Source organism: Malaclemys terrapin, chromosome 7 (genome assembly GCF_027887155.1).
Source record: "Malaclemys terrapin pileata isolate rMalTer1 chromosome 7, rMalTer1.hap1, whole genome shotgun sequence".
Lineage (NCBI taxonomy): Eukaryota > Metazoa > Chordata > Testudines > Emydidae > Malaclemys > Malaclemys terrapin.
This window is the reverse complement of record NC_071511.1, coordinates 21165577-21192794: the sequence shown is the minus strand read 5'-3', so window position 1 is coordinate 21192794 and position 27218 is coordinate 21165577. Positions and strand designations below refer to the sequence as shown.

At 45.0% G+C, this 27218-nt stretch overlaps 1 protein-coding gene across 1 annotated transcript; it reads left to right on the top strand.

Annotated features, from left to right (window-relative positions):
* Positions 1–6066: 6066 nt before the first annotated feature.
* On the top strand, positions 6067–25851 carry C7H3orf22 (chromosome 7 C3orf22 homolog). The gene is made up of 7 exons (XM_054035871.1): positions 6067–6139; positions 6698–6720; positions 12158–12232; positions 13192–13334; positions 21048–21192; positions 22353–22499; positions 24715–25851. The coding sequence occupies exons 1-7, from the start codon at positions 6125–6127 to the stop codon at positions 24902–24904; spliced, it is 738 nt and encodes a 245-aa protein (XP_053891846.1). The 5' UTR covers positions 6067–6124; the 3' UTR covers positions 24905–25851.
* Positions 25852–27218: the final 1367 nt, after the last annotated feature.

The window sequence follows — 27218 nt, the reverse complement described above, 5'->3', positions numbered from 1 at the left end:
TTCTTTCATAGGTCATGTTTTCTAGACCTTTAATCATTTTTGTCGCTCTTCTCTGGACTTTCTCCAATTTGTCCACATCTTTCCTGAAATGTGGCACCCAGAACTGGACACAATACTCCAGTTGAGGCCTAATCAGCATGGAGTAGAGCAGAAGAATTACTTCTCGTGTCTTGCTTACAACACTCCTGCTAATACATCCCAGAATGATGTTCCTTTTTTTTTGCACTGTCAAAATTCAGCACAAATGCTGTTGGAACTAACAGCCTTTATCCACCCCAAATAACTAGTTATTATTTTACAGTTTATAAAACACACCTCTTGGTGTATGCACAAAAGTATCACATCACATACATCAGGATCTAAAATGACATAAGGAAGCCAGTCCTAGTCCCACTAAAGTCACTGGGAAAGTTACCAATGGCTTCCATGGGGGGCCAGGATTGGACACAAAATGAAAACTGAAAAGAAAATTATCCCCCCAAATACTACAGAGACTCAGCCCTTCCCATCTCACCCCTTCTGACAAAGGTTTGATAACAGACTTAACAGCATGCCCTTGATATCAGCCAGCTCAGGCTCTGTCAGGCCAAGGAGGAAAACAAACTCCAGAGTCAAAAGCCCGTTACTGAGAACCCTGTTGCACCAGCTCCCAGACCTTTTAACCTAGGGTTTGCTAGCTGATGCACCGTTGCTGATCTCAACCATTGGGATAAAACATGATGAAAAAGACAGTGGGTAAGGAGCCAGGATCCAAATTGCATAGTGCTTTGTAGATCAGAGATATTGTGCAAAGGCATTGCCTTTTGTATTTTAAACATGGGATGTGAAATACTTAGTCTTATTCTGATAATTTACACCTCCATGTAAACTCTGACATATGTCATGGACTGTCTACTTCTCAGAGTTAGGCAGTACTCTGTTCCTTTGTATTGCTGACATTCTATAAAGCAGCACAAACATCTCCCCAAAATTAGCACTTTGAGAAGAGAAATAACATCTTGGCATCAGTCACTGATAGTATGATGCCAATTCTGACATTAGGTACAGTAAGTAAAGTACTCATCAGGAAAGGTCCTTCATTCTCCAGCCTACTTTTAATTATAATTGCTGTCATCTTCATTTCTTTTGTGAAAGCTGCAAATCCAGTTGGGGTTCTGGCAAGTTGATCTCTGACAATATCAAATGTTCTAAGAACTCTTAATCGAAGGCAGCTCATGAAAGCACCCCAGGGAACACTTTATACTGTGTTTAAAAGGACATGAAAGTACAATAGCTCTCTTTATACTGGTATAAAGCAGCCAATTGATCTTGTCAGTTTAATAAATAATACAATTGCTTCCATCAGACACTGTTAATAGACTCCTGCCTGGACTAATGTTGTATTGAGTTGTTCAAGTGCTTAAACGTTGTCTACCTGTGTCTTCCCTGGGTTAATCCTCTTTTATCTCCTGAAGGTAGAGCTTCCAGTAATAGCCCCCAAAGGGCATGAGGTCCCCCACTCTTCATCCCCCGCCCCATTTTTGTGTGTTCTGTTGCAAGCAGCAAACTACTTATTTTCCTGGATAGGCCAGTTGGCTGGCTAGCATCTCATGTTTGGAGAGATTCAAATGCACTTGTACATGTAGAATCAGACATTTTGTATTAGAGGGGGTCAAAGCAGAGGTGGTCCCAAGATGAAAAATTTGGATCAGGATTTTCAAGCACACCAAAGTTCAGGGGTGTTTCATTCCGGGTGTTTATTTCAGTCCATTATAAAAATATGGACCAGCTGCAAAATTCATCTCTGTGTGGATTTCAATCCTAAATTGAGGTTTTTTGGGCCCAACCCTATTTTTGTGTTAACATGAGCAAAAATGCCATTTGTTTTATATGGAGAGTAACACACTCAGTGCTTTATGTTTCTAAAAAGTCAGGCCAATGTTTATGCACTGTTGTGAGTGATATTCTGGGGAACATGAGACAGGGCACAAATGCTAAGGCAGAAGAAACGTGCAAGTAACATTAGTAGCTGGAGATTATAAAATCTTTTGTCATGTTGGCTCCTACTTATTTTTCTATTTTTTTCCCCTCTCAGTGCCAGGAGAGAAAATGATTCCTACTCCTCCACCTGAGGTATGTGATAAACAAGGGGGGGGAAGTTGCATTTATCACTGGGAATATGTTCCAAGGGCTTTCATGACCAGAATTTCATGCTTTGGAAATATGACTCATGGTATTGCTGATATGCATGTTCAGATTTTTTAAGAACCCCAGAGTGTTTCCTGTCTGACTCCCTGAAAATTGTGTTTCTCCAATTTAAAACCCAGTTCCCTTAGACAAGGATCCATGCAATCCGACCCTGGTCCCTGCTGACATAGATCGGACAGATTCACTTTGGAGTCCGCCAGAGCTCCAGCTTCACTGGTTATAGGGGTTGCTGTTGAGGTGGTATGAATTGGCTTGGCACCTATTTGCAGGATCATTCTGATTGTAGTGGATGTTTACTGGTCCTTGAGTCAGTAATTCATTTGATTAATAGCACTCTTGCTGTTTATCTGTAATAATCTATCTGGGCATGTTTACTGGAAACATGCAAGAACTGGGGAGCCAATATCAATCAAAGAGAAACTGATTCAACCTCAACATGAGTTGTTAAAAATAACAAATGTACTTATGTGGGAGTGATGGAGCAGTGGTTAGGGTTCTAACCTAGCACTCAAAAAAAAAAAAAAAAAAAAAAAAAAAAAAAAAGAACAGGGTTTAATTCTTTGCTGTGCCACAAACTACCTGTGTCAGAGTGGTAGCCATGTTAGTCTGTATCAGCAAAAACAATGAGGAGTCCTTGTGGCACCTTAGAGACTAACAAATTTATTTGGGCATAAGCTTTTGTGGGCTAGAAACCACTTCATCAGATGCATGGAGTGGAAAATACAGGAGCAGTGTAATCCTTGGCAAGTTACTTGGTACTTAATATGTCTGTGCTTCCTTTCCTCACCTATAAAACAGGGATAATATAGCCCTGCCCTACCTCACAAGGTTGTTGTGAGAAGAAATACATTAAAGAGATGAGGTGTTTAGATACTGCAGTAATGGGTACCATGTAACTACTTTAGAGAGATAGTCTGCTCAAATAAAGGGGATTTACATTGTGTGGAGAGGATCAACAGATTTGGGTTCTTTCAGACAGGGCCGGCTCCAGGCACCAGCCCACCAAGCATGTGCTTGGGGCGGCGCCTGGAGGTAGGTGGCGCGGCGGGGCGCTCCGGCCCGAGAGCGGGGCCGCGACTGGGCTCGCCGCCCTCCCCGCGGCGCTGTGGCTACCGGGGAGAGTGGAGAGCCCCAGCTGGGCTCGCCGCCCTCCCCCCGGCGCTCTGGCCGTCGGGGGCTCTCCGCCCTCCCCCCAGCGCTCTGGCTGCCGGGGAGAGTGGAGAGCCCTGGCCGGGCTCGCCGCCCTCCCCCTGGCGCTCTGGCCGCCGGGGGCTCTCCGTCCTCCCCCCAGCGCTCTGGCCGCCGGGGAGAGTGGAGAGCCCTGGCCAGGCTCACCGCCCTCCCCCTGGCGCTCTGGCCGCCAGGGAGAGCAGAGAGCCCCGGCCGGGCTGTCCGCCCTCCTCCCGGCGCTCCGTCCGGTTGGGGATTGCGGGCCTGAGGCCGAGCTCGGCGCCCTCCCCTGCCCTGCTGGAGGGTGTGGGGGGGGCGGCTTTCAGACCAAGAGGAGAAAGAGTTCCAGAACTAAAGCTGCTTTCCCCAGACTCCTATTTGTTCAAGTCCAGTGGCTGTGGCCTGTTAGCAAGAGGACCTGTTCTGGTTTCAGCAGTGCTTGCAGAGAGAGGCTTTTCTGCAGCCCTACCACATTGTAATTTAAAGTTGAACTGAAATGCTTTTCATTTTAAATATCAAAATGATTTGAGATCCAAAATCCTGGGCTGGAGGCATGTGTGGGCTTCAAAGTGATACATACATTCATTTAAAATAGGGTTACCATATTTTGTGCCTCCTAATGGAGGACACTCCCGGGGGCCCCGGCCCCGCCCCCAACCCCGCCCCCGCCCCAACTCCGCCCCCTCCCAAAGTCTCCGCCCCCTCCCCTGCTTGAAGCCTGAAGCAGGTAAGGGGGAGTGTGGGGGGGAGGAGGCGCGGCCCAGGCTGGCCCCTGGCGGCTCCAGCCTGGGTCGGCTCGGGCCCTGGCCGACCACCCCCGGCTCCCAGCCCCCCGACCCCGGCCCGGCTCCCAGCCCCCCGACCCCGGCCCAGCTCCCAGCGCCGCGGGCCGGCTCCCGGCTCCCAGCTCCCAGCGCCGCGGGCCGGCTCCCAGCTTCCCGACCCCGGCCCGGCTCCCCGACCCCGACCCGGCTCCCAGCCCCGCGGGTCGGCGGCTCCCGGCTCCCAGCCCCGCGGGCCCGGCCCGGCTCCCAGCTCCCCGACCCCGGCCCGGCTCCCCGACCCGGCTCCCAGCCCCGCGGCTCCCGGCTCCCAGCCCCGCGGGCCCGGCTCCCCGACCCCGGCCTGGCTCCCAGCCCCGCGGGCCGGCGGCTCCCGGCTCCCAGCCCCGCGGGCCCGGCCCGGCTCCCAGCTCCCCGACCCCGGCCCGGCTCCCCGACCCGGCTCCCAGCCCCGCGGCTCCCGGCTCCCAGCCCCGCGGGCCCGGCTCCCCGACCCCGGCCTGGCTCCCAGCCCCGCGGGCCGGCGGCTCCCGGCTCCCAGCCCCGCGGGCCGGCGGCTCCCAGCTCCCAGCCCCGCGGGCCCGGCCCGGCTCCCGGCTCCCCGACCCCGACCCGGCTCCCAGCCCCGCGGCTCCCGGCTCCCAGCCCCGCGGCTCCCGGCTCCCCGACCCCAGCCCGGCTCCCAGCCCCGCGGGCCGGCGGCTCCCGGCTCCCAGCCCCGCGGGCCCGGCCCGGCTCCCAGCTCCCCGACCCCGGACCGGCTCCCCGACCCGGCTCCCAGCCCCGCGGGCCCGGCCCGGCACCATGCCCCCGGCCCCGCACAAAGAGGCCCCGGCCGAGCCTCCCGATTTTCCCGGACATGCCCGGCTTTTGGGGATTTCCCCCCGGACGGGGATTTGAGCCCCCAAAAGCCGGACATGTCCGGGAAAATCCGGACGTATGGTAACCCTATTTAAAAAAACAAAATACTCTTGTTGAAAACTGCCAGCTCTGAGTTCAGGATTCTGCATGTGCGGAGTTAAAACTGGTAATGTTACCAAAACCTAAATGAGTGTCAGAAAGGCAGCTGGTTGCTCTGCATTGAGTGCTATTGATTCCTTCATGAAAGACACAGAACTCTGATCTCAGGTCTAGTTAAGTCATTCAATTCATTTTCAGAACCATGCTGCTGTGAAGCTTTGCTTTCTTTTTTTTTTTATTTTGCAAAGGGAGTGATTATTTCGGTTCTCTGCAGCTTCTGAGCAATTGCTGCTTCTGTCAGTAAATGGACAGGTTTCTTCCTGTGCCCAGTGTGCAAGGACTGTTAATGATATCTGCAATAAACACCTGAGTACTAGGCATACTCTGCACGTTTTACATCTGTCTGACATGTCAGGGAACTAAGCCCTCCTTGATATTCTGTTGCCTTTAGACACCATCTAAGGGTTGAATGTAGGAGCTTGGGAGTGAGATACAGAGCCTTTCCCTTTTAGATCGCCAGATTGCTGGTTGAGGCACATTAGCTAGGGGTATTGTATGAGAAGTTTGTCCTGCTGCTTCTTATGTTGTACTTACCCTTTGCAGAGATTATAAGGTTTCCAGTGTTGTCAAACTGGCATCTTTCATGAGCTCATGCTCATGTGGATATTCCCAACTGGATTTTAAAAAGTGATTATTTCTTTTCATTAGCAATTAAGGTCGTTTGGTTAAAATGGCTGCCAAAACATAATGGCATAGAACGGAATTAGGAAGCGGGGATTTGTAGCCACGTGTTCCAGTTGCTAGTTCCCCATTCATGCAATAACATAGCATTATAAACATGGATGTGTCACGTGTGCTAAAGAGCATATTGCCACAGAGACCAGGAAGCTCAAGTGTTCTTAGCAGCAATGAGGTTAAAGGATATAGCAAACTTTTTCTCTTGGTATAAGCCTTCCTGGGCCCTGGTTGTGTCTCAGCTGTGCTCTACTACTAAAGTTAGCAAGGGAAAGGATCTGGCATTGCAGATGGGAGCATACCAGGTATTCCAAGCAGGAAAAATTGTAGCTCTGTGAGTTAACCGCATCTGATGAACTGCCTGCTGTTAATCAAAGCACCGTGTTGTGGGTTGTCACTGTCTAGCAGGCTGTGAGTCGAGAAAGGGGAGTTATTCTTTAATTTATTTATGATTTGTATGGCGGAAACAGTGCACTCGGTGTTTTACAGAAGGGTTTGAGGACCAGGTCCCTTCCCGGAAGATCTCATAAATTCAGGGGGATGGGCTGCAGCCAAGGCAAAGTGAGTGAACAGTAACCTATTAGCACCAGTCATTTTGCCCATGGGTCTTTTTGCATGTTGTGGATCTTTGTTTGGGGGAGGGAAGTTACTTAAAAAGATAAAGATGTTTAGTCATCTAGCCTGGTATCAGTTCAGAGGAGAGGGCTCCCTTTAGGCCCAATGTTGCTAAGTACTGTGCACCTCCCAGAGAAGTCAATGGCATTGAGGATGCTCGGCTCCATGCAGCGTTGGACCCTTTGACTCCAATCTCCTTAGCTAGACATCATGTTGTTTTATCTAATGCTTGTCTCTGTCTGTTTCAGGCTCTGGCCCCAGCTGAGAAAAGGTATGCATAATGGAATGATTAAATCATGCGTTTCCAAATCATCAAAGGCACGCTGTTTCTGCTAGGCAAGAATGTAGTTTCTTTTATAAGACATCTAGCCAGATTCAGGATTTCTTTGGGATTTTAAATTTCTTAGAAGGACACTGAAGGAAAACTGAATCTGGTTAAGGCTGTTTCTGCTTTCTTATATACCCAGGGCCAGATGTAATCTCATTCATATTCTTTTCATGTTTCAGCCGACAGAAAATAACTTTGCAATCTGATTTCATTCCCTAGAGAAAATTGTTCCTATTGTGACAGTGTTTCAAAGCATTTCAACCAACATCCCTATTCTGTGTATGTTTCTGGCTATGACTGCAGCGCAGGAAAGACACTTCAGTGAAACAGGTGGGGAGGGAGACAGATTATTCATTGTTACTATTTTTCTATTATCATAGTGCCCAGGAGGCTCTGTCATGGCCCAGGGCCCCAGTGCACCAGGCACTGTACGAACACAGAAGAAAAAGACAGTCTTGCCCCAAAGAGTGTATTCATTTTTTTTTTTTTGTTCAAAACCATTCTCTTCCCTCTTCACCGTGTAATGAATTCCTAACTCAGTAAGTGCCTCCAGCTTGGGGTGTCTCCCCTTCACTTCACTGTACTCTTACAAACATTGAAGCCAATGGGACTACTCCTGTGCTTAAAGTTAGGCCAGTGCTTAAATACCTTGCTGAATTAGGGCCAAATGGTGCCATTTAGGGACTGGCCCATGTTTGGATCGAGCAGAGCTACAGCATCTGGGGGGAACCCCAGGAGATCACATGCCTCCAATATTTGCACTCCCAGTAGTGTAGGAAGGGCTGTGATTGGGCCTGGGTCTTACACTGCCCTGTTGGGCTAGACACAGCCTGGTCCTTATGGGTCATGTTCTCCCCTCTTTCTGTGAACATACTAGTTTTGTCTTGGTTCATGGGCACGCATGTGCTGGTTGCGATCCCTGCTTTTAGGCTTCGTTCTTATGAGCCAGCATTGTATTGAAATGCACAGGAATCCTATTCTTGAGGATGTCTACTTTTCCTTGTCAGGTCATTTAAATGACACAGAGATAGTGAGTTAATTGAGGCTAATGTGCTCCTTGTGACAAAAAGGATGTATTTGTAGAAAGGGGACGGAATAGCAAATTTGGGCAGCAGCACCACAGCATGACCTGATTTTGCAGCTCCAAGATACAGCTTCAGGAGAAAGAATGATGAAGAACAACAGCCTTCCCTTAGAGCATCATACTTATAAAACTGGGGAACAATGTTGCTCTTAGTAGCCAACCTAAGGGCGCAGAGAATTTCTTGTGAGTATTGAAAGGTCAAATACTGTCTTTCAAACAGAGGGATTGTACTTTTAACCATAGCATGGTGCTTAACTTTGGTCAAAAGAGTCATAGGAGCACACCTGATTTGCTGTAAAGGAACCAGTCACAACCAGCCTCATTTTTCATATGGAGGGGTAGCTCAGAGACTGCCATGGTCATAGGCCATAGAGTGAAATTGACTCTCTGGCCTGGTGACTAGGGAACTCACTTAGAAAGTAGGAGACCCAAGTTTGAAACCCTGTGCCACAGACACCAACTTCTAGTTTTCCCTGGGGGTGTTCTGCCCCGAGGCCTCCGCCCCTCCTCCTGAGGCCCCGCCCCTCTGCCGCCGCTCTCTGCCCTCCTCCAACCACCTCCCTGAGCTGTTTGGCAGCAGCTGCCGATTAGCTGTTTGGGGCACGGCCAAACAGCTGTTTGGCGGGGTGATCACCTATGATTTTTTTTTCCAGAGTCAGCATCTATGCCCTGTGCCAGTGACTAAGAACATAAGAAAGGCTGTACCGGGTCAGACCAAAGGTCCATCTAGCCCAGTATCCTGTCTACCAACAGTGGCCAATGCCAGGTGCCCCAGAGGGAGTGAACCTAACAGGCAATGATCAAGTGATCTCTCTCCTGCCATCCATCTCCACCCTCTGACAGACAGAGGCTAGGGACACCATTCCTTACCCGTCCTGGCTAATAGCCATTAATGGACTTAACCACTATGAATTTATCCGTTCGCTTTTAAACTCTGTTATAATCCTAGCCTTCACAACCTCCTCAGGTAAAGAGTTCCACAAGTTGACTGTGCGCTATGTGAAGAAGAACTTCCTTTTATTTGTTTTAAACCTGCTGCCTATTAATTTCATTTGATGATCCCTAGTTCTTGTATTATGGGAATAAGTAAATAACTTTTCCTTTTCCACTTTCTCCACATCACTCATGATTTTATATACCTCTATCATATCCCCCCTTAGTCTCCTCTTTTCCAAGCTGAAGAGTCCTAGCCTCTTTACTCTCTCCTCATATGGGACCCATTCCAAACCCTTAATCATTTTAATTGCCCTTTTCTGAACCTTTTCTAGTGCCAGTATATGTTTTTTGAGATGAGGAGACCACATCTGTACGCAGTATTCGAGATGAGGGCGTACCATCGATTTATATAAGGGCAATAATATATTCTCACTCTTATTCTCTAGCCCCTTTTTAATGATTCCTAACATCCTGTTTGCTTTTTTGACCGCCTCTGCACACTGCGTGGACATTTTCAGAGAACTATCCACGATGACTCCAAGATCTTTTTCCTGACTTGTTGTAGCTAAATTAGCCCCCATCATATTGTATGTATAGTTGGGGTTATTTTTTCCAATGTGCATTACTTTACATTTATCCACATTAAATTTCATTTGCCATTTTGTTGCCCAATCACTTAGTTTTGTGAGATCTTTTTGAAGTTCTTCACAGTCTGCTTTGGTCATAACTATCTTTAGCAGTTTAGGTCCTGTGGCACCTTTAAGACTAACAGAAGTATTGGGAGCATAAGCTTTCGTGGGTAAGAAGCTCACTTCATCAGATGCAAGTGAAGTGAGGTTCTTACCCACGAAAGCTTATGCTCCCCATACTTCTGTTAGTCTTAAAGGTGCCACAGGACCCTCCGTTGCTTTTTACAGGTTCAGACTAACACGGCTACCCCTCTGATATTTAGCGGTTTAGTATCATCTGCAAACTTTGCCACCTCACTGTTTACCCCTTTCTCTAGATCATTTATGAATAAGTTGAATAGGATCGGTCCGAGGACTGACCCTGGGGGAACACCACTAGTTACCCCTCTCCATTCTGAGAATTTACCATTAATTCCTACCCTTTGTTCCCTGTCTTTTAACCAGTTCTCAATCCATGAAAGGACCTTCCCTTTTATCCCATGGCAGCTTAATTTACATAAGAGCCTTTGGTGAGGGACCTTGTCAAAGGCTTTCTGGAAATCTAAGTACACTATGTCCACCGGATCCCCCTTGTCCACATGTTTGTTGACCCCTTCAAAGAATTCTAATAGATTAGTAAGACACGATTTCCCTTTACAGAAACCATGTTGACTATTGCTCAACAGTTTATGTTTTTCTATGTGTCGGACAATTTTATTCTTAACTATTGTTTCGACTAATTTGCCCAGCACAGACGTTAGACTTACCGATCTGTAATTGCCGGGATCACCTCTAGAGCCCTTTTTAAATATTGGCGTTACATTAGCTAACTTCCAGTCATTGGGTACAGAAGCTGATTTAAGGGACAGGTTACAAACCTTAGTTAACAGTTCTGCAACTTCACATTTGAGTTCTTTCATAATTCTTGGGTGAATGCCATCTGGTCCCGGTGACTTGTTAATGTTAAGTTTATCAATTAATTCCAAAACCTCTTCTCATGACACTTCAATCCATGACAGTTCCTCAGATTTGTCACCTACAAAAGCCAGCTCAGGTTTGGGAATCTCCCAAACATCCTCAGCTGTGAAGACTGAAGCAAAGAATCCATTTAGTTTCTCTGCAATGACTTCATCGTCTTTAAGCGCTCCTTTTGTATCTCAATCATCAAGGGGCCCCACTGGTTGTTTAGCAGGCTTCCTGCTTCTGATGTACTTAAAAAACATTTTGTTATTACCTTAGGAGTTTTGGGCTAGCCGTTCTTCATACTCCTCTTTGGCTTTTCTTATTACATTCTTGCACTTAATTTGGCAGTGTTTATGCTCCTTTCTAACCATTTATGTGCAGAGCTCTTACTAATTGGCCTCTCAGAGTTGGTAAGACAACTCCCACCTTTTCATGCTCTCTGTATGTGTATATATATATCTCCCCAATATATGTCCCATTCTATGCATCTGAAGAAGTGGGCTGTAGCCCACGAAAGCTTATGCTCAAATAAATTTGTTAGTCTCTAAGGTGCCACAAGTACTCCTGTTCTTTTTGTGGATACAGATTAACACAGCTGCTACTCTGAAACCTTTCTAACAGCCATTACTCCAAACTCTGAGGATCTGAAAACCAAGCTTTTATCTGCCTCTTATATCATCTCTTGGTATAAAAATCTTGCCATCAACATATAGCTGATCATTTAGCAGATAATCTGTAAAGCAAGATAAAAACTAGCTTCCCTAGCTCCATAGGCTCTGCACCGCTAAAAGGAGCACTCACACTTTAAAGAACCAGTTCTGTTTAGTGCCATTTACTCTGTTACCTTTAATTCCAAAATGCTCTTACTGAGCATGCTTATCTCCTCACAAACCTGAACAGTTTCCTGAGAGACAAGGTCTTCACACTTCGTTCCCTCTGCTTGAATCAAATGGTAACAGTGGTGACTATGTGTATATAAAGTTGACAAATAATACAGGGCAGCTCTACCCTGCCTTTGAGTGCAGGGGAGCTGGAGATGAAAACGGCTTTTGTTGAACCTTTGTAAAGGTTTGATCTGCCAGCTCGGCCATTGAATTGCTGCTTGCACAAGCTACTGTGCCACCTTTAAACAAGACCTTGTTAGATGATCAGATTTTATTTTAATCACTTGAACACCCAATTTTCATTCTCAAAACCTGTCAGGCGCACACTGTCTCTGCTGAGCTATTAATAGTTTGAGAGCCCCTGGTAAGGTAAAACATTAATGATGATTCTGGTCAGATTGGGGGAGCAGGGTTGTAAAGAGACCTAGAATGGCCTGTCCACGTCATGAGCTTATAGTAGTACTGCCTCAAGTGACATTGTGCAACCAGGAAGAAGAAGCAACTTTGGAAATTAACAAAGTAAAAAGGTGAGTGAGTGGCTATGGGTTTTTTATAAAATATCATATGCTGTCTTTTTCACTAACTTAATAAGGCTGCCATTCCAAAATGAACATAAATAAGGAGAGAGGGATCCTTATGAGAGAGAGAAAATTAGGTTTGTTTTATTTAGAAGTAAAAAATAAAAACTTTTTTAAAAGAACATTTCTCTTAGTGCATCCTGATTCTGTCAATTGCTTAAACAAACAAAATGACTCAAATATACTCTCTACGTTTCTATATTAAAAATAATTGTCGGTGTCTTGATTATAACTCTCAGTTGAGTCATGCTGAATTTTTCTCCCTAGGACCTTTCTGAGGAAGAAAATGTATCAACAGAAAGACAGTAACAACGTGAGCTGGAGTGATAAAGCCCTAGTGAGGTGCAGTATTTTGAACCTTAAGCCATGTTACAGTATCTAATGCTGCTTCTGTTTTTTGTTGTAATACCCAGAATGTGCTAGATGCTGTACAAACACATAACAAAACATATAGTCCCTACCTCAGAGAACTTCTGCCTAAAGTTAATGCTAAGAGGAACAGGTTTTTGCTGAATACTGCAGAACTCTGAGGCCAGTAGTGATGTTTAGTAAAATAATTTGTCCCTTTGTGACCAAATTTATTTTCATAGCTACCAAAATTCATCCTTTTCAGGATACTGGGCCAGTCATTAAACAGAATCCTCCAGGGGTGAAAATACCTTGTTTTACTCTAGCATCTGAGGATCTCAAACCATACCATTGACATTGCAGCACCCCTGTGAGATAAGTCAGCATTATTTTCGCTGTTTGGGGACCTGAGGTAGTACGGATGAGTTAGGTCTCAAATTTTCAAACGTGACCTTTAATCTTGGATGCCCAACTTTAGCCAACTGGGGCTGGACTTTCAGAGATGCTGAGCACCCACAACTTCAGCTGAAGTTAATGAGGGCTGCAGTTGTCTTGCTTGGAACAAATTAGACTCTGCTTTTGAAAATTGCACCCTATGTGATTTGCCCAAGATCGCATAGAGAGTCGGTGGCAGAGATGGAAATAGACCCCAGCTCTTCTAACTTCTAGTCCTGTACTCGAACAACAAGACCCATCCTTCCTGATCATAGCCTGTAGACAGAGGAACATCCAGATTCTAACACCTCATTTTTGTGATGTAGGTGTAGCAGAAGCAGAAAAGGCAATGGCTCTCTCAGCGCATGGTCCTGTCATAGTGTCTGTAAGGAGACTGAAATTCACTAATCTAATCCTAGCCCCTTGTTATTATGAACAGGCTGGGAGAATTGAGAAGATAAAATCAGGTGTACAAGCATCCTAGCTGAAAACACCATGTGTCTCTGTCTTATCTCCAGATTGGAGACTTGGAGAAGAAAAGAAAATGAAAGGACTGAGCATGCAAAGAAGAAGCGAGCAATACTGGAGCTCCAGAAATTGCAGCATCTCCACTTTCCAACAAGCCACTGGTTCTGTGCTCAACCAGCCACTTCCCAGCAATGTAAGCCTCTTTATTCCCAATAACATGTAATATTTACACATGGGACAAGCGTAGATAGGGAAAGAACTTGTGAATAAGGAGAAATCAGCACCCAAAATATGCCTCTTTTCATAGGTATGTCTCTAATTGAAACAGATAGTGTTAGGCATCATATTTATGGCTTGATTCAAATGATGGGTGACATTTTTCTAAGCCTGCACTAACTTTTTGAAAATCTTAATTTCAAGTGTGGAGCAAAGCAACCCCCTGGAATTTGTAAAACGACTGCCTGAACTAGCACCAAGTTCTCCATAAGGGTGAAGTCCCCAGAGTTACTGTACACAGCCAGCCCTACATTCACTTTTCTGACAGTCATTTGGATGAGTGGGAAGGTTTGAAATGTAGGAGGGGTGTCCATTCTGGGACACTTGTTGCTAGGGAGCATATAAAGGGGGCTTGACAGGAAAAGATAGTGTTGGGGTGCTTTATTGTGGTGGTAGATACTCAGATGTAACCTCCCACTGTGCTTCTCCAGATCTCGTTTTTTTCTAGTCTACCAGCTTTTCCCTTTCTCCACCATTGACCTTCTCCTTTCCACTCTGAAAATTCTCAGAATCCATTTCCGACTTTAAAGAAGAACTTGAAACCCAACGGCCTCTGTGCTAGGCCCAAGCACAGCTCTTCTCTAGTGTACAGCCCATGCACTGGTGTGCAGTGGAGTCTGGGAACCCTATATTTGATTCGTGGGTGATTTGAAGCAACTCAACAATCTCCACAGAAGATCTAAGAATGCAAATTTTAACAGGGAAAGATATCATGTAGGCCACATACAGAGGCAAGAGGGCCCTGAGTTCCTTTTTTATGGAAGGACAACAGTGCAAGGGAAGGGAGTTGCTTTGGAGACCTGGGTAGCAGACAAGCTGCATTGTGAATTCAAATGAAACAATGGTTTCAATAGGCCAGGACATCAGGATGCCCCTGTAAAAGTGGGATGTTCATTCCCCATATTATTAGAGATGGAGCAGAGTCTTCTGATCCAAATCCAAACATCCTCACAATTCAGAGAAAGCCCAAGTTGCAACATTCATCTCTGATTCCCGAACTTCCCCAAAGTTTGGGTGGTGCCTTAGATCAGAAGTTCCTGTCTGAACCCATCTCTGCTATTTACACTGTGCCCTTCTGGTTCAGAAATCATGCTGAATCTTTTCTAGAAAGACATGAAGATAAATTTCTTATACAAAAAAATGTTTCTATTTTTTTCTGTGTGCATTGTCTCATCTTACTTCTTTCATGTGGCATCTGATTCTCCCGCCGTTCTTGTGATCACCTACAAAAAATATGTATATCCCGAGGCACAGATATAAAGCTGTAGTCATTCTGAGTTGCTACTGAAATGTAGGTCCACCCAGTTAATTTCTTTTCCATTGTACTGGGTGGGGCAGTAATAGTTACACTTAGACACACACCCTTTCCTTTTTTGTAGTATTTTAGTTATTTTTACTACTGTCCAGGCAGACAACACAGCTTATTACTAAGGAAAATAAGTAGTTTCTCTCCTTTTGTGGTGAATAGTAAGTTCTAAAATAATTTTTTTTGGAGCTTCTGATTCAGACATTCTGTGCAGCAACTCCTGCCTTGTCCAGCTGATGTATTGTCTATACTGCTCTAAAACATGCCATTTAAACCAGCACTGTAGTAGCGAATAATTGGCACAAACTTCCCTACCAGAAAGATACCTTAAAAATAAAAAAATAGACACTTCTGAGTCTGTAAATGATTTCAGTTGTCCTGAAACAAAGACAACAACGTACAATTGCCAGTCCAGAGTACTGGATTCCTTATCCCAGGCATTTTGCGTTTACTGGGTCCCTCGTCACAGGCACATAGCATTATCCTTCCACTCTGCTTTGTTATTAGGCTCAATCAGTGTATTGAAACATACAAAAGAATTCTGCTCTGTCAAGTGCTCCAAGGACAGGACCATTGAGTACTGTATTTTAATAATCTACCTATCCATATGAAGACATCCAGCAGCAGGCAGAGCAGAGAGCAATGTGTTGGCCGAGCAATGTGTTGGCCAACCAAAACACAACGTGTCTATCTCATTTGAAGCCTACCAGCCTTTGTGCTGCCACTTTAAAGGATTAAGCTAAATCTTCTGTATGCGAGGCTCATGTCACCTTGTTCCAGAACAGTTTCACTCATTCTCTCCCTTCTCTTCATCCCATGTGGTTTTGGCATGGAAATAGTACTAGCAGGAATGTAATAAATCTTCCCAAATGACATTCAAAACCGCATTAAACTTGCCTGGTTCTGTTGCCTGCTCAAAATTCAGGCCAGCATCATGCAAAAAAAAAAAGTTTAATTTAGAATTCACAAACCTTGTGAACAAACTGGGATTGATTTATGGTTTGACATCAAAACTAGGTGAAATTTGCAATTTTGCCTGGTTTCAATATGGGAATAGGCGAAGCTGAGCTTTACTGTAAGCTTTTGGCTTTCTTTGAACCCCACACTCAGCTCTAAATCTGGGGAGTGGGAACAATTGTTAACCCACATGGATTAAAACCCAAGAAAATGTTGAGTGAGTTTTTGCAGAATGAAACAGCCGAGTTTTACTGGCTCTACTCTTTGTGCTCCTCTTTCTTACCTAATCTGTGCTGTATAAAAGCCAAATCACGGAGTCAGAAGTAAATATCCACTACTGCCCAAAAACTCGCTGCCTTGGTTTATTTGGTAAGGGCGTCTCTTCCCAGGGTAGCCTTAAGTATGTGGGTTATGCACAAGTTCTGCTTTTAGAATGGAGCAAATCCTGGCAGAGCTGAGGATCTGTCTCTAGTTCTGTAATTACTGTACAGAGCGCGGGTTTGGATCTTTTATTGCTTGCGTGTCACAGCACTTTTCAAGTTACCACTGGTGGATGAATCAGTAGAATAAATTTCCTAGATTAACTGTTGGGGGATGGGAAAAACCTTGGTTTGTTACTTTATAGATATAATGATCTGTTATTTCTACAGTATTGCTCTTTTATAATGATGTTTTAGTTCTGCCATAGCTGTGCCTGGTGCTTTACAATTAAATGAAGCAGTTCTCTGCTCCAACTAGTTTACAATCTAAGGGCCACATCCTGCAAACCCTTTCTTATTTGAGTAGCTCCATTGGAATGCATAGGGCGATTCGCATAGGTCCAGGTTTTTAAAGGCATTTAAAGACATGTAGGCATTGCGGTGTTCAATGCCTTACTCATTTTCAAAAGAGATTTAGACACTTCGGAGCCATTCAATTGGATTTAGGCTCTGAAGTGCCTAAAATCCCTTTTGAAAATAAGACTTAGGCTCCTAAATCAGTTAGGCATTGCAAGACTGAATGCAGCAATGCCTGAATACCTTTGAAAAATCTGGGTTATAAGGACAACTAACCGGAGTGAGGCTTTTGTAGGATCAAAGACTGTAAATTATGGATTTTAAAAATCAACAAAACATTGACTGACTCACCCTTAATAACATAATTACAGTACCTGTCTGATGCATGTCCAAAAATAATCCAAATAAGATTATATAACAATAAAAAGGTTTTATTCCCAAAGGGAAAGAACAGTCAGACTTTCAACACCACAGATATTTTGGCCCACAGACACCCTTTGGCTGTGTCAGAATGTAATATAATTAAAGGGACCTGGTCAACCTAAAACTCACTTACTTGAATTCCTTACCTGTGTTAAATAGCAACATCTTAGATTATTAAAATGGAAGGAATTTTAAAACTCAAATTTGCTTTGCACCGTTTATGCTGTTTACTACTTTGCATTCAGTTCAGTTTGAAGTGTGAAACTAGGTTGGTCTGTTTCATTCTCATTTCTACTCAGTCTCATTTTCTGTTTCTCAAGCAATAGCACATTGTTTTTGTTTTCTGTGTAGATGCTCAGCCTTTAAAAAAAATTCACTTCACCTTTGCTTTTACCTCTGCCCTTTTGTCTTTGCTTTCCAATAACTCTGTATTAAAAGGGGTGTCATGTGTAAGACATGGGTAATTGTCCCACTCTACTCAGGACTGGTAAGGCCTCAGATGGAGTACTGTGTCCAGTTCTAGGTGTCATATTTCAGCAAAGATGTGGACAAACTGGATAGAGTCCAGAGAAGAGCAACAAAAATGATCAAACGTTTAGAAAACCTGACTTATGAGGAAAGGTTAAAAAAAAACTGGGGATGCTTAGTCTTAAGAAAAGAAGACTGAAGGGAGGACCTGATAAGCCTTCAAATATTTTAAGGACTGTTATAAAGGATAGTGATCAATTGTTCTTCATGCCCAGTGAAGGTCTGACAAAAAGTTATGGGCTTAATCTGAAGCAAAGGCGATATAGGTAGATTTTAGGAAACACTTTTTAACTATAAGGGTAGTTAGGATCTGGAATAGACTTCCAAAGGAGGTTGTGGAATCCCCATCATTGAAGGTTTTTAAAAACAGATTGGACAAACACCTGTCAGGGATGGTCTAGATTTACTTGGTCCTGCTGCAGGGCAAGCAGCTGGACTTGATGATTTAATAATAATAATTAATAGAGATATCCTATCTCCTAGAACTGGAAGGGACCTTGGAAGGTCATTGAGTCCAGCCCCCTGCCTTCACTAGCAGGACCAAGTACTGATTTTGCCCCAGATCCCTAAGTGGCCCCCTCAAGGATTGAACTCACAACCCTGGGTTTAGCAGGCCAATGATCCCTCCAGCCCTACAGTTCTGTGATTCTGTGAGCACACACACGATTGAGTATTATTTGCATGAATACTCAAAGAAAGTGATTTTCACACTAAAATAATTGCAGATTGTTTTAAACTGGCAAAACCCTTCACCAGAGCCCTGATGCAGAGACAATTAAAAGATCTGACTTCACCCTTTGCATGTAGTGCAGTGCAAGCATCTGCAGTTAGTCTGGGTAAACATTGTGGTGAAAATTACAAATCAATAAATGCAATATGCCTAGTATATTTTATTTTGGATGTCTTACTGTTTGACACAACAGTTAGTGTTCCCCAAACTCATGGCCAGATTCCTGGCACATGAGCCATACTGTCAGCGAACTGTCTCCTTCACAGCTAGAATCACAGACTCAATGGCTTTGTGTGAACGTGATAAGAAAAAAAAAATTGTCACCTCAGAAGCCATCCAATAAATTTTACAGTAGCCTGTTTTTTCTAGGAATGATGCCTTGGGCAAGGTCTGGCTGATCCGGAAGGGAAAGGTTTAATGTTTCAAAACATTCCCTGATCCTATTTATCTACTCCAAAGCTCCAGTGGCTTCCTCACTCTTTCTTTTGCATATAGGAGTTATAACCAAGGAACAGAAACAAAGCAATGGGACTTCTGTGACTATGGGACTTTTGTGACCAATCACGGCTCAGTGGAATATTGAGTAGCCAATACTTGCAGCGAACTGTTTTTGATCAGTCCATAGAGAAAAAACAAACAAACGTTGTGCGGTAAATTTAAGTTAAAAACAAATCTGAGGGAATCATGGTCTGCTTGTAAATTGTCCTCAAGCAGAAAAAGAAGTTACATGTATCAAGTAAATTATTCCCAAGGAATCATTCACTCAGCTCTAGCCACAGCACCACAGGGGATATAATTAATCAGAAAAATTAAAAGTATATTTACTGAGATTTTACAAAAATCCATCTTTAAATACATACCACTAATATTAGATTCTATAAATCCCTTCTTGGGACTAAAGCCAGCTGAGAGTAATCCTTAATAACCAATCCGAACAGTTCTATATCGAAAGACCGTTGAAAGCAGGCCAACCAATCAGCAGCCTAATGACATCAAGAGAAAAAAATGTACCCTGCACTGAAGATTTAATTCTGATTGTGACCTCAAGTGTATATCTTCTGATGTCATTTCTCAGGCTCTTGACTGATTGGCTGCCATCTATTGAATAGGCCCTTTAGATGGATTAGCTGTAACCATTACTTTGGCCAAACCATCAGTGCTGTGGGGGTGACAGCTCTTTCACATGGGCAAATAAAAGGCTGAAGCAGTGTAGGTTTGTTTGGATTTTGGGGCACATTTTAGACTTGGTTTGTAGCTCTTTAGGTTGCTGGTTTTACTTCTTATATTCAGTGACTATTAGCAAAGAGAAAAGCACATTCTTTCAGTGCAAAATAATATTTTCCTTAATCTAAACTAATGTAAAGTGCCCATGGCAGCATCTCTGCTAGAAATGTCCTTACTGACTATTCCCAAGGGGCAATGCTCTGGGCAGGGTTACAGGACACTGTGATTAAAAACAGCCTGCACGAGCTCGTGTCTATTTGTGCTAGCACCTGTGGGGAAGTGCTACATTTTGGGAATAATGGGTACATAGATGCTGGTGCTGGGGGTGCTGCCACACTCCCTGGCTTGAAGTGGTGTCCATGTATATCCATTACAGTTTGGTTCAATGCCTCTCAGCACCCCCACTATAAAAATTGTTACAGCAGCCCAGAACGGGTAACAGCATTTCTACTGCAGGCAAGACCTGTGTGAGAGAGAACTCAATGTGTCTTTCACTATAAGATCCTCCACTTTAAATTCTCTCTTAGCCCTAACAGGCAGGTAAGTGGACTTCTTTCATAGAAGACAGAATACCATTGTCCCACAATTTCCTTTAGCTCAGCCTATTGCTGTTTGCAAATTTAAAGGAAATAGTTTCAATCTCCAAATAATTCAGTTTATGAACGCCAGATAAAGAAGATTTATCAAACAAGCTTCACACTCTTCCTTAATTAAGATAATATTAAAGTATGGAGAAGAGAGCCGTCGAGGCAGGTGTTTCGGTTAGGGATGTGTTTGAATAAAAGAATACACTGCCAAAATCATGTAATCCATACTCCCATAGATACTGTGTTGCTGCAGTGATTCCCCCAAAAGAATAGGCCAAATTCAGAGGTGCTGGGTAAGATTTACCCTTTACTCTGGAAGGGAGCTCAGATACCTGCTAATGTGCTTTGCCTGAGAATCTATATGGAACAGACTAGAGAGAGACTAGAATAGGTAGTTTAGGTTATATATAGGGTAACCAGACAGCAAATGAGAAAAATCGGGACAGGGGTGGGGGGTAATAGGAGCCTATATAAGAAAAAGCCCCAAAAATCGGGACTGTCCCTATAAAATTGGGACATCTGGTCACCCAAGTTACATATCAGGAAGTGAGTCCAAAGGAGTCTAAATTGGCTTAACGTAAATAGTAAGGAGACAGAAGAGGCTGTAAGTTAAAATATAGGGTAGTTATTTTAATTCTCACTTTTATTACACCCTCGGGAAGATGTTTCTAATACACTCCTGTCTTCTGGCCCCTTGGAATGTGACACCAACCTGGGCTCCCTTAAATTCAATTACATCTTCTTCCTGACATGTAATGTATGCTCCTTTATGCATCACCTCGGAATCTGGCCCTCTATGTAAAACACTGCATGTAAGCAGTATTTTTTAATAAATGCAATGAGCCTTTCTATACATAAGGGTATAGAGTGCTAGAGAGGGGCTTAATAAACTAAATAAAAAATGTGTTAAGTGAAAAGAATGCAATAAAATGCTGAGTGATTTAAAGTTTCCCCAAATGCTTGGAGTTTAGTGTCTCTATCACTCCCAGTCATACAGACCCATGCAAGTGAGATGCAGTTGTTTAGATATCTGTCTGAGTTCATTTCTGTATATAAAAATACATTAAGAGCCTTCTAGCTTTCTCTTCCCATTCTCTAGATCAGAATTTGCAGATTTCTGAAAACCTCTTTGAAACAGAGCTTGCTGCTTGGATGCAGCCTCACAAGAAGTCCCATGTCCTTTCCCATCCGTGCGCTGTGATGCAGGAGGCCCCCATCAACTTTTCCAGGGAGTTTCCTTACAGGTAAACAGAACATTCAGTACACGCCGAGAAATCCGAGTTCTGAGCCAACTCACTCTTCCTTTGCAAGTGAACTACTCAGCGGGAAACATTAATGCTTCACAGGCCAAATGTAAAAAGTAAAGGCCTTTTCTGAGTCTCATTAGCTTTGTAGTAGATTGATTTGAACATGTGGGGAGCAGCAGCACCATCCTCTCAGCATTCAGTGATTTTTTGTTTTTCGGAAGACCAATGAGATGAGTTCTGGATGCAAGCCAAGGGTTTGAATGGGACAGTGCAAGCACTGGAGGACTGTTTTTTTCCCCCTCTGCATTTCCCTCTTCCAATAAAGTCTCTGTTTTTTATGAGTGATTCCTTTAAACCCTCTCCCCACACTCAAGCCTCCAACAGGCAGCCTCCCTGCTGAGGGAAACTGGGCAGGAATCCCTTTAGAACTCAGCAACACTGCACTTTGATCAAGAAAGGAGTAACCGCGGTGCATCATGAAACTCTCTCTCTCCCAACGCTGTTCAAGAGCCGAGCTTGCTGCCTCTGCAGCACTTTTCGCCTCTTGCTGGTTGTAGGAGAGATTCCCCAGTTTGACAAGTGATCCAGGAGCTCTTGCAGAGCACTGCCTTTTATGGCACAAAAGTTTCACTGGGAGTTTTTTTTTCCTATAGGAAGGGGAAGGAACATGGGCTAGCTGCTAAAGAGGGGACTGGGAATCAGGACACCTGGGTTCTGTTCCTTGGTCTACCAGCAACTCACCATGTGGTCATGGGCAAGTCACTTCACCTCTGTGCATTAGCTGCTCCGTGTGCAAATTAGGGACAATGTTTCCGTTCCTCTCTGCCAGAGGAGGAAGATTCCGAACGTTGCGTTCCAGCCCTGGGCTGGAAGCAAAGGCTGCCTCTTCCAGTGGCACTTCCAGGGCAGAGCAGTGTCACTGCACAATATCAGGCAGCCACTGACTCTGATTTTTGGAGAAGTTTAAATCCTAAGCCAACAGTTTTCCATTTGAGATCGGTTTCTTAGGGGAGTGATGGCCTCCCCTGAACTGAGATTTCCATCTGGACCCTGTATTTTTTGGTTCTTAAGTATGCCTTCATAACTTGTGTTTTCATCTTGTTTTTTAATCTTCTTTTACTCCCATTATTTGAAATTAATCTAATGTGATGTTATAGACTAGCCTGGGGACCTGTGACCACCCATGACTTGGAGGGAAAACTGCGTTACCCAAGGACGATGCTGGACTTGTTTAAAGAAGGCAAAGCAAGCAGCCTCCTTGTAGAGAGAAATCTGCAGCCAACAAAATCAATCCCTAGCAAAGGGTAAGTAGAGAAGCCCTCTGTGTCTGCCAACCCATGATGAATAATCACTCTTGTTCCCCCAGCTTTTCCTACTCCCATCAAGCTTCACTCACTGGCTACAGTCTGATCCCATTGTTCCCTCGGTAAAGATGCGTACAGCAGTCTCACTGCTGGCAAAAACCCAGGAAAGGCAAAAATTGCATTTCATAAATGTGTAAAATAGTAAAAGGGTTCTCATGTTCACCCTGAATTTTATTTTATTTTATTTCAAAAGTAAGAGTCAGATTTCTCAGCAAAAAAAAGGGAATTTGTTTGGGGCAAATTCACAATTTTATCTAAGGTATTATAAAAGCAGCACAGAAAGCTGCACTTCCTAGCAGAAATGACCAGTGTTTACAAAGCAATCCAGGGAATAATCTGCCAAGTTACCAGGTGTCATGAAGTGAGAATAGGTCATTTCAGCCAGCACTATACATATCATAGAATCTTGGACTATCCGGGTTGGAAGGGACCTCAGAAGGTCATCTAGTCCAACCCTCTGCTCAAAGCAGGACCAATCCTGGAGCAGAGACATGCAGAGCCCAAGTTTGGAAATCCCACCCCTTTGAACAGTGACTCTCAGAGCAGAGAACAGGCCTTTATGGTAAGTAGACAGCAGCCCAGACTGTTGGACATACAGGTGGTGGCTGCCTGCACTTATGAATGTTGCAGTGGGCACAGAACAAAGGTGGCTGAGAAGTGCCCAACAAAGACAACTCTGATCAAGATATTTTCAGAATGTGTGTGTTGTATAGACACCAGGTTGGTGTCTCCTCCTGCCCAACACTTTGCTGTGGCTGTTTGTAAAGCAGTGATGCGGAAGGTTGCCTAAAAGGAGAGAGTCTGCTTTGTCTTGATCCTCCAGAGATATTTGAGAAGCTCACTCTGGTGTAGTAAAGGAAGCTGTTGTTTGATAACTATGTCAAGCTATTAGTATAATTCTGATACGACTGCCTGGCTTATTCAAGAGCCCTTGAAGAGCATGCATAGTGTCATGATTACAGGGCTAGCTGCATCTCTCTGAATGCACCTCCACAAGTGATGAGCCTCAAGCTGTCACCTTTTGTGGGGTGAAACCCCGTGATTCTCCCTTTCTTACACCAGGACCTCAGCTGCAGACCTCTGTGTGCTAACCATGATTACCCCCACAGGCCAGAGTTAGTTTCAGTATCTGCAGTTCTGCTTCTCGGGAGCTGTGAGCAGTGGTATCCTGTGACCAGTCAGCCTCTTCAAAATAAAGTATCGTTTATTCTTAACAGTAGGAAAACCACATAGCATAGGACGGGGGTCGGCAACCTACAGCACGCGTGCCAAACACGGCACGCAAGCTGATTTTGAGTGGCATGCTGCTGCGGTCCCGGCCCCCAGCCCCACTCAACACCCCCCCCCCCCCGCCCACCGCTCTCCCCTGCGGGGGCAGGAGGCAGAAGCTTGGTCCTGCGGCAGCCAAGCTTCTCCCCCCACCCCCGCTTCTTCCCCCAGCGTGCTGCTTTCCTGCCTCTCCTCCTCTCCTTCCCTGTGCCGATCAGCTGATGGCCCTTGCAAGGGGGAGGAGTGGCAGTGTGCTCCCTGCTCCATAGAGGAGGCAGAGAAGAGGTAGGGTCGGGGCTTTGGGGAAGGGGGTGGAACAGGGCATATCCCTTCCAGCCGCTCAGGGCAGGGGGCTGGGAGCACCCCCACGAGCCAAGCACCCCAGCCCTCTGCCCTGACTCCTGAACCCCCCCACACACACCCAGCCTTCTGCCCTGCACCTCCACACACCCCCAGCCCTCTGCCCTGACCTCCCCTCCCACCCAGCCTTCTGCCCTGCACCCCCACACACCCCAGCCCTCTGCCCTGACCCCTGAACCCCCCACATCCCCACTGCCCTCTGCCCTGACTCCTGAACCCCCTGAACCCCCCACACACCCAGCCTTCTGCCCTGCATCCCCCACATTTTCCTCAGAGGTATCTTACCTCTAGTCATTATCTCATTTCCTGCTTGCTTTTCCTAACAGCCCCTTTTGACTTAGCTTCATATAGTTAACAACTGCCCTTTCCGCAACTGGACGATCATAGAGCATGAATAAATGAATACAGAGTGCCCACCTCCTCCAAGCATAGTACCTACAGTATTAGCATTTAGAAAGATTGACATGTACCTTTACCTTAATATCAATCACTTGGAGATGACTCTGTCTTCTGTTTTTCTCTTAAGGAGGTACATCTTGGTGAATGCTGAGACTCCTTCAATATCCTCTACCCCGCCTGTAAGCAGCCCACTGGAAGACAGGTTACTGAGTGTCCGATTCCCCAAACAAAAAGAAAGGATGCTTCAAACTCTGCCCCACAGTGTGCACAAGCAGTCTCAGCCTCCTGCAGCAATGCGACACCCTCTCGCTTTATGAAGGCATTTCCAGGGTTGGCTAACACCATAACAAGACCACTTTTCTAGTCCTGCAGATCACATTATGTAATGTGATTCTTTTTCAAGCTTTATTGTTATGTTTACTCTCTTTAATCTTGTATTAATCCTTCATAGTTGATACTCGTTAGTGCCAAAGTGAATATTCAATGAGCAATAATAGCCAAAGGGGATAGCATTTCCTAGCTGTTAATTACCAGGTAGGCTGAGAACCAGGGAGCAGGGTCATGGAAAATGTTTATGCCAAAATCCAACTTTTCTGGTTTCATTACCAGAGCAAAGCTCTCAAGGGTGTGCACTGACCTCGAGACCATTTCATGTGAACCTGGGACTGGGCTGGGCCTTCCAACAACTGCATACCACTCTCCCTTAACCTGCAGCCATCTTTCTGAGGGAGTGGGCCTTTACTCCCCCAACAAACATCTTTGAGGAGGAGCTAGATGGTCCTCTCTTCCCATCAGATGTCATCTGAGGAGCCGGCAAGCAGGCTTGCTGTGCTTCCCAATACCAAAAAGGCTTCTGAAGGATGCCAGGTAGCCCTACACTACTCACCATCTGAGACCTGAGGTGACTCAGTTGGCCCAGAACTACTTGACAGGGTTTGCCTCCATCTAAAGATCTTGGGAAGGGGAGAATGGCCCAGAACCCACCATGTGGAGACTCTGGAAGGCTGGTAATGTCCACTAGCTCTTGCCCCCTCCTTGAAGACATCTGAAGTAAAATTTTAGTGTGGAGAGCCAGGGTGAACCCAACACTGAGGGCTGCAAAACAGATGAACTGAAATTCGTCCCCAACCCCAAATTGTTTTTTGTTCATTGAAGCCAACAGGTTTTATGTAGTCCTGCCCGAGAACTCAAGCCCTCTGTCCAACCACCCATTAGTTGCCAGAAACTTCCCAAGTCAGAGGTCCAATCACTCCAGTAAACTGTGTAAAAGTAATAAATGAAGAGAATAGAAAATATCAAAGGTTTCACCCTGGTTTTGTCTTTCATTTTCACACCCAGCTTTTATTTCTTTACAATATCAGCCTTTTCATACCAGCTAATTATACTACAGTAGTGAACAGACAAGCAGGATTGGTTCTCATCATTAGGCTAAGCTAACCATGTTATGTCTGTTACTCTCCAAGAGTCCTGCTAATCCAAGGGGATTATAAATTCAATTATTTCCACCAGTTCCCATCTATTCTACTATGTCGTGGATCCCAATTACAACACCGTAATCCCTGACAGCGTTAAAACATGGTTTGATCTTGCAGTGTAGCCAGGATCAAACTGTTTTACTTGTGTGCCCAAGTCATGCTGTAGCACTGGACAATAGCAGGGCTGTAGCACAGTGCAGAAACATGTTTAAAACATGGTTTGGTACTGTATACTCTACAAGCCAGTACAGTCCCCCATGTCAGGGAACAAACAAATGAATTGCTATAGGATAGGACCATAGATTAGTCCATGTGATAGGTGTCAGAGATCCACATGATCAGTGCTATGTCCCCAACTTCAGACAGTGTCTTGGAGGAACCCCTTTGATTTTCCAGACCCCCAAGGGGTCTCACTTTCCCTTCAGCATAGACCACACCGCCTCCCAAGATTGAACCTCTGGGGCTTCAGAACTCTTGCTTCACACCCTGAGCTCTGTTCAGCGAATCCAACTGAGATAGACTGGTGGAGACTATTCAGGGATTAATGCTCTTCACGCGGTATTTGCAGGGACACTCAAACAGTGTTTCCAGAATAGTAGGTAGGGGTTGTTAGTCAACTGGAACACAGCATAGGAAGTCCTTAAGTTAACATAGAGACATGAAGGGTAAAGCAGAGGCCATTCTGGTCATTCCAGAGCAAGCCACTTGCCAAGCTGTAGTGAACTCCTTTTTCTGGCACTCTGTCTCTCTCTTTGACTTCCTTCCTTAGTCGGTTCCCAGGTGAGAGAGCCCCCAGCTTCTTCTGGAAGCCAACTCTTATCCCTGCACCTCAGACCTCTCAGTCCTTCATTCTCGAGCTGGGGGTATCTGCTCAGCTTCCTTGCTGAGAGGCAGGGACATCCTCCGCCCTCAGCATTGTTAGTGTCAATGTCCTGGTGCTTGGGTTTGCCATTGTCTTCTTGGATTTTCCGTTGATATAAGTCAGCCAAGGCTGGTCCTTTGTAATGACCCATTCAGATTACTGAGACAGCTAGGCAATGCGCACACAACTGTCTCTTAGACCTGGTCTACCTTACAAATGTACATCGGTATAACTGCATTTCTCAGGGCTGTGAAAAATCCACACCTCTGAGCAATGCAGTGATACCAACCTGAC

Coding starts and splice junctions, on each gene's coding strand:
- C7H3orf22 (XM_054035871.1), top strand. Junction 6,721..12,157: donor CTGGCCCCAGCTGAGAAAAG/GTATGCATAATG, acceptor TTTTCTCCCTAG/GACCTTTCTGAGGAAGAAAA. Junction 22,500..24,714: donor AAATCAATCCCTAGCAAAGG/GTAAGTAGAGAA, acceptor TTTTCTCTTAAG/GAGGTACATCTTGGTGAATG.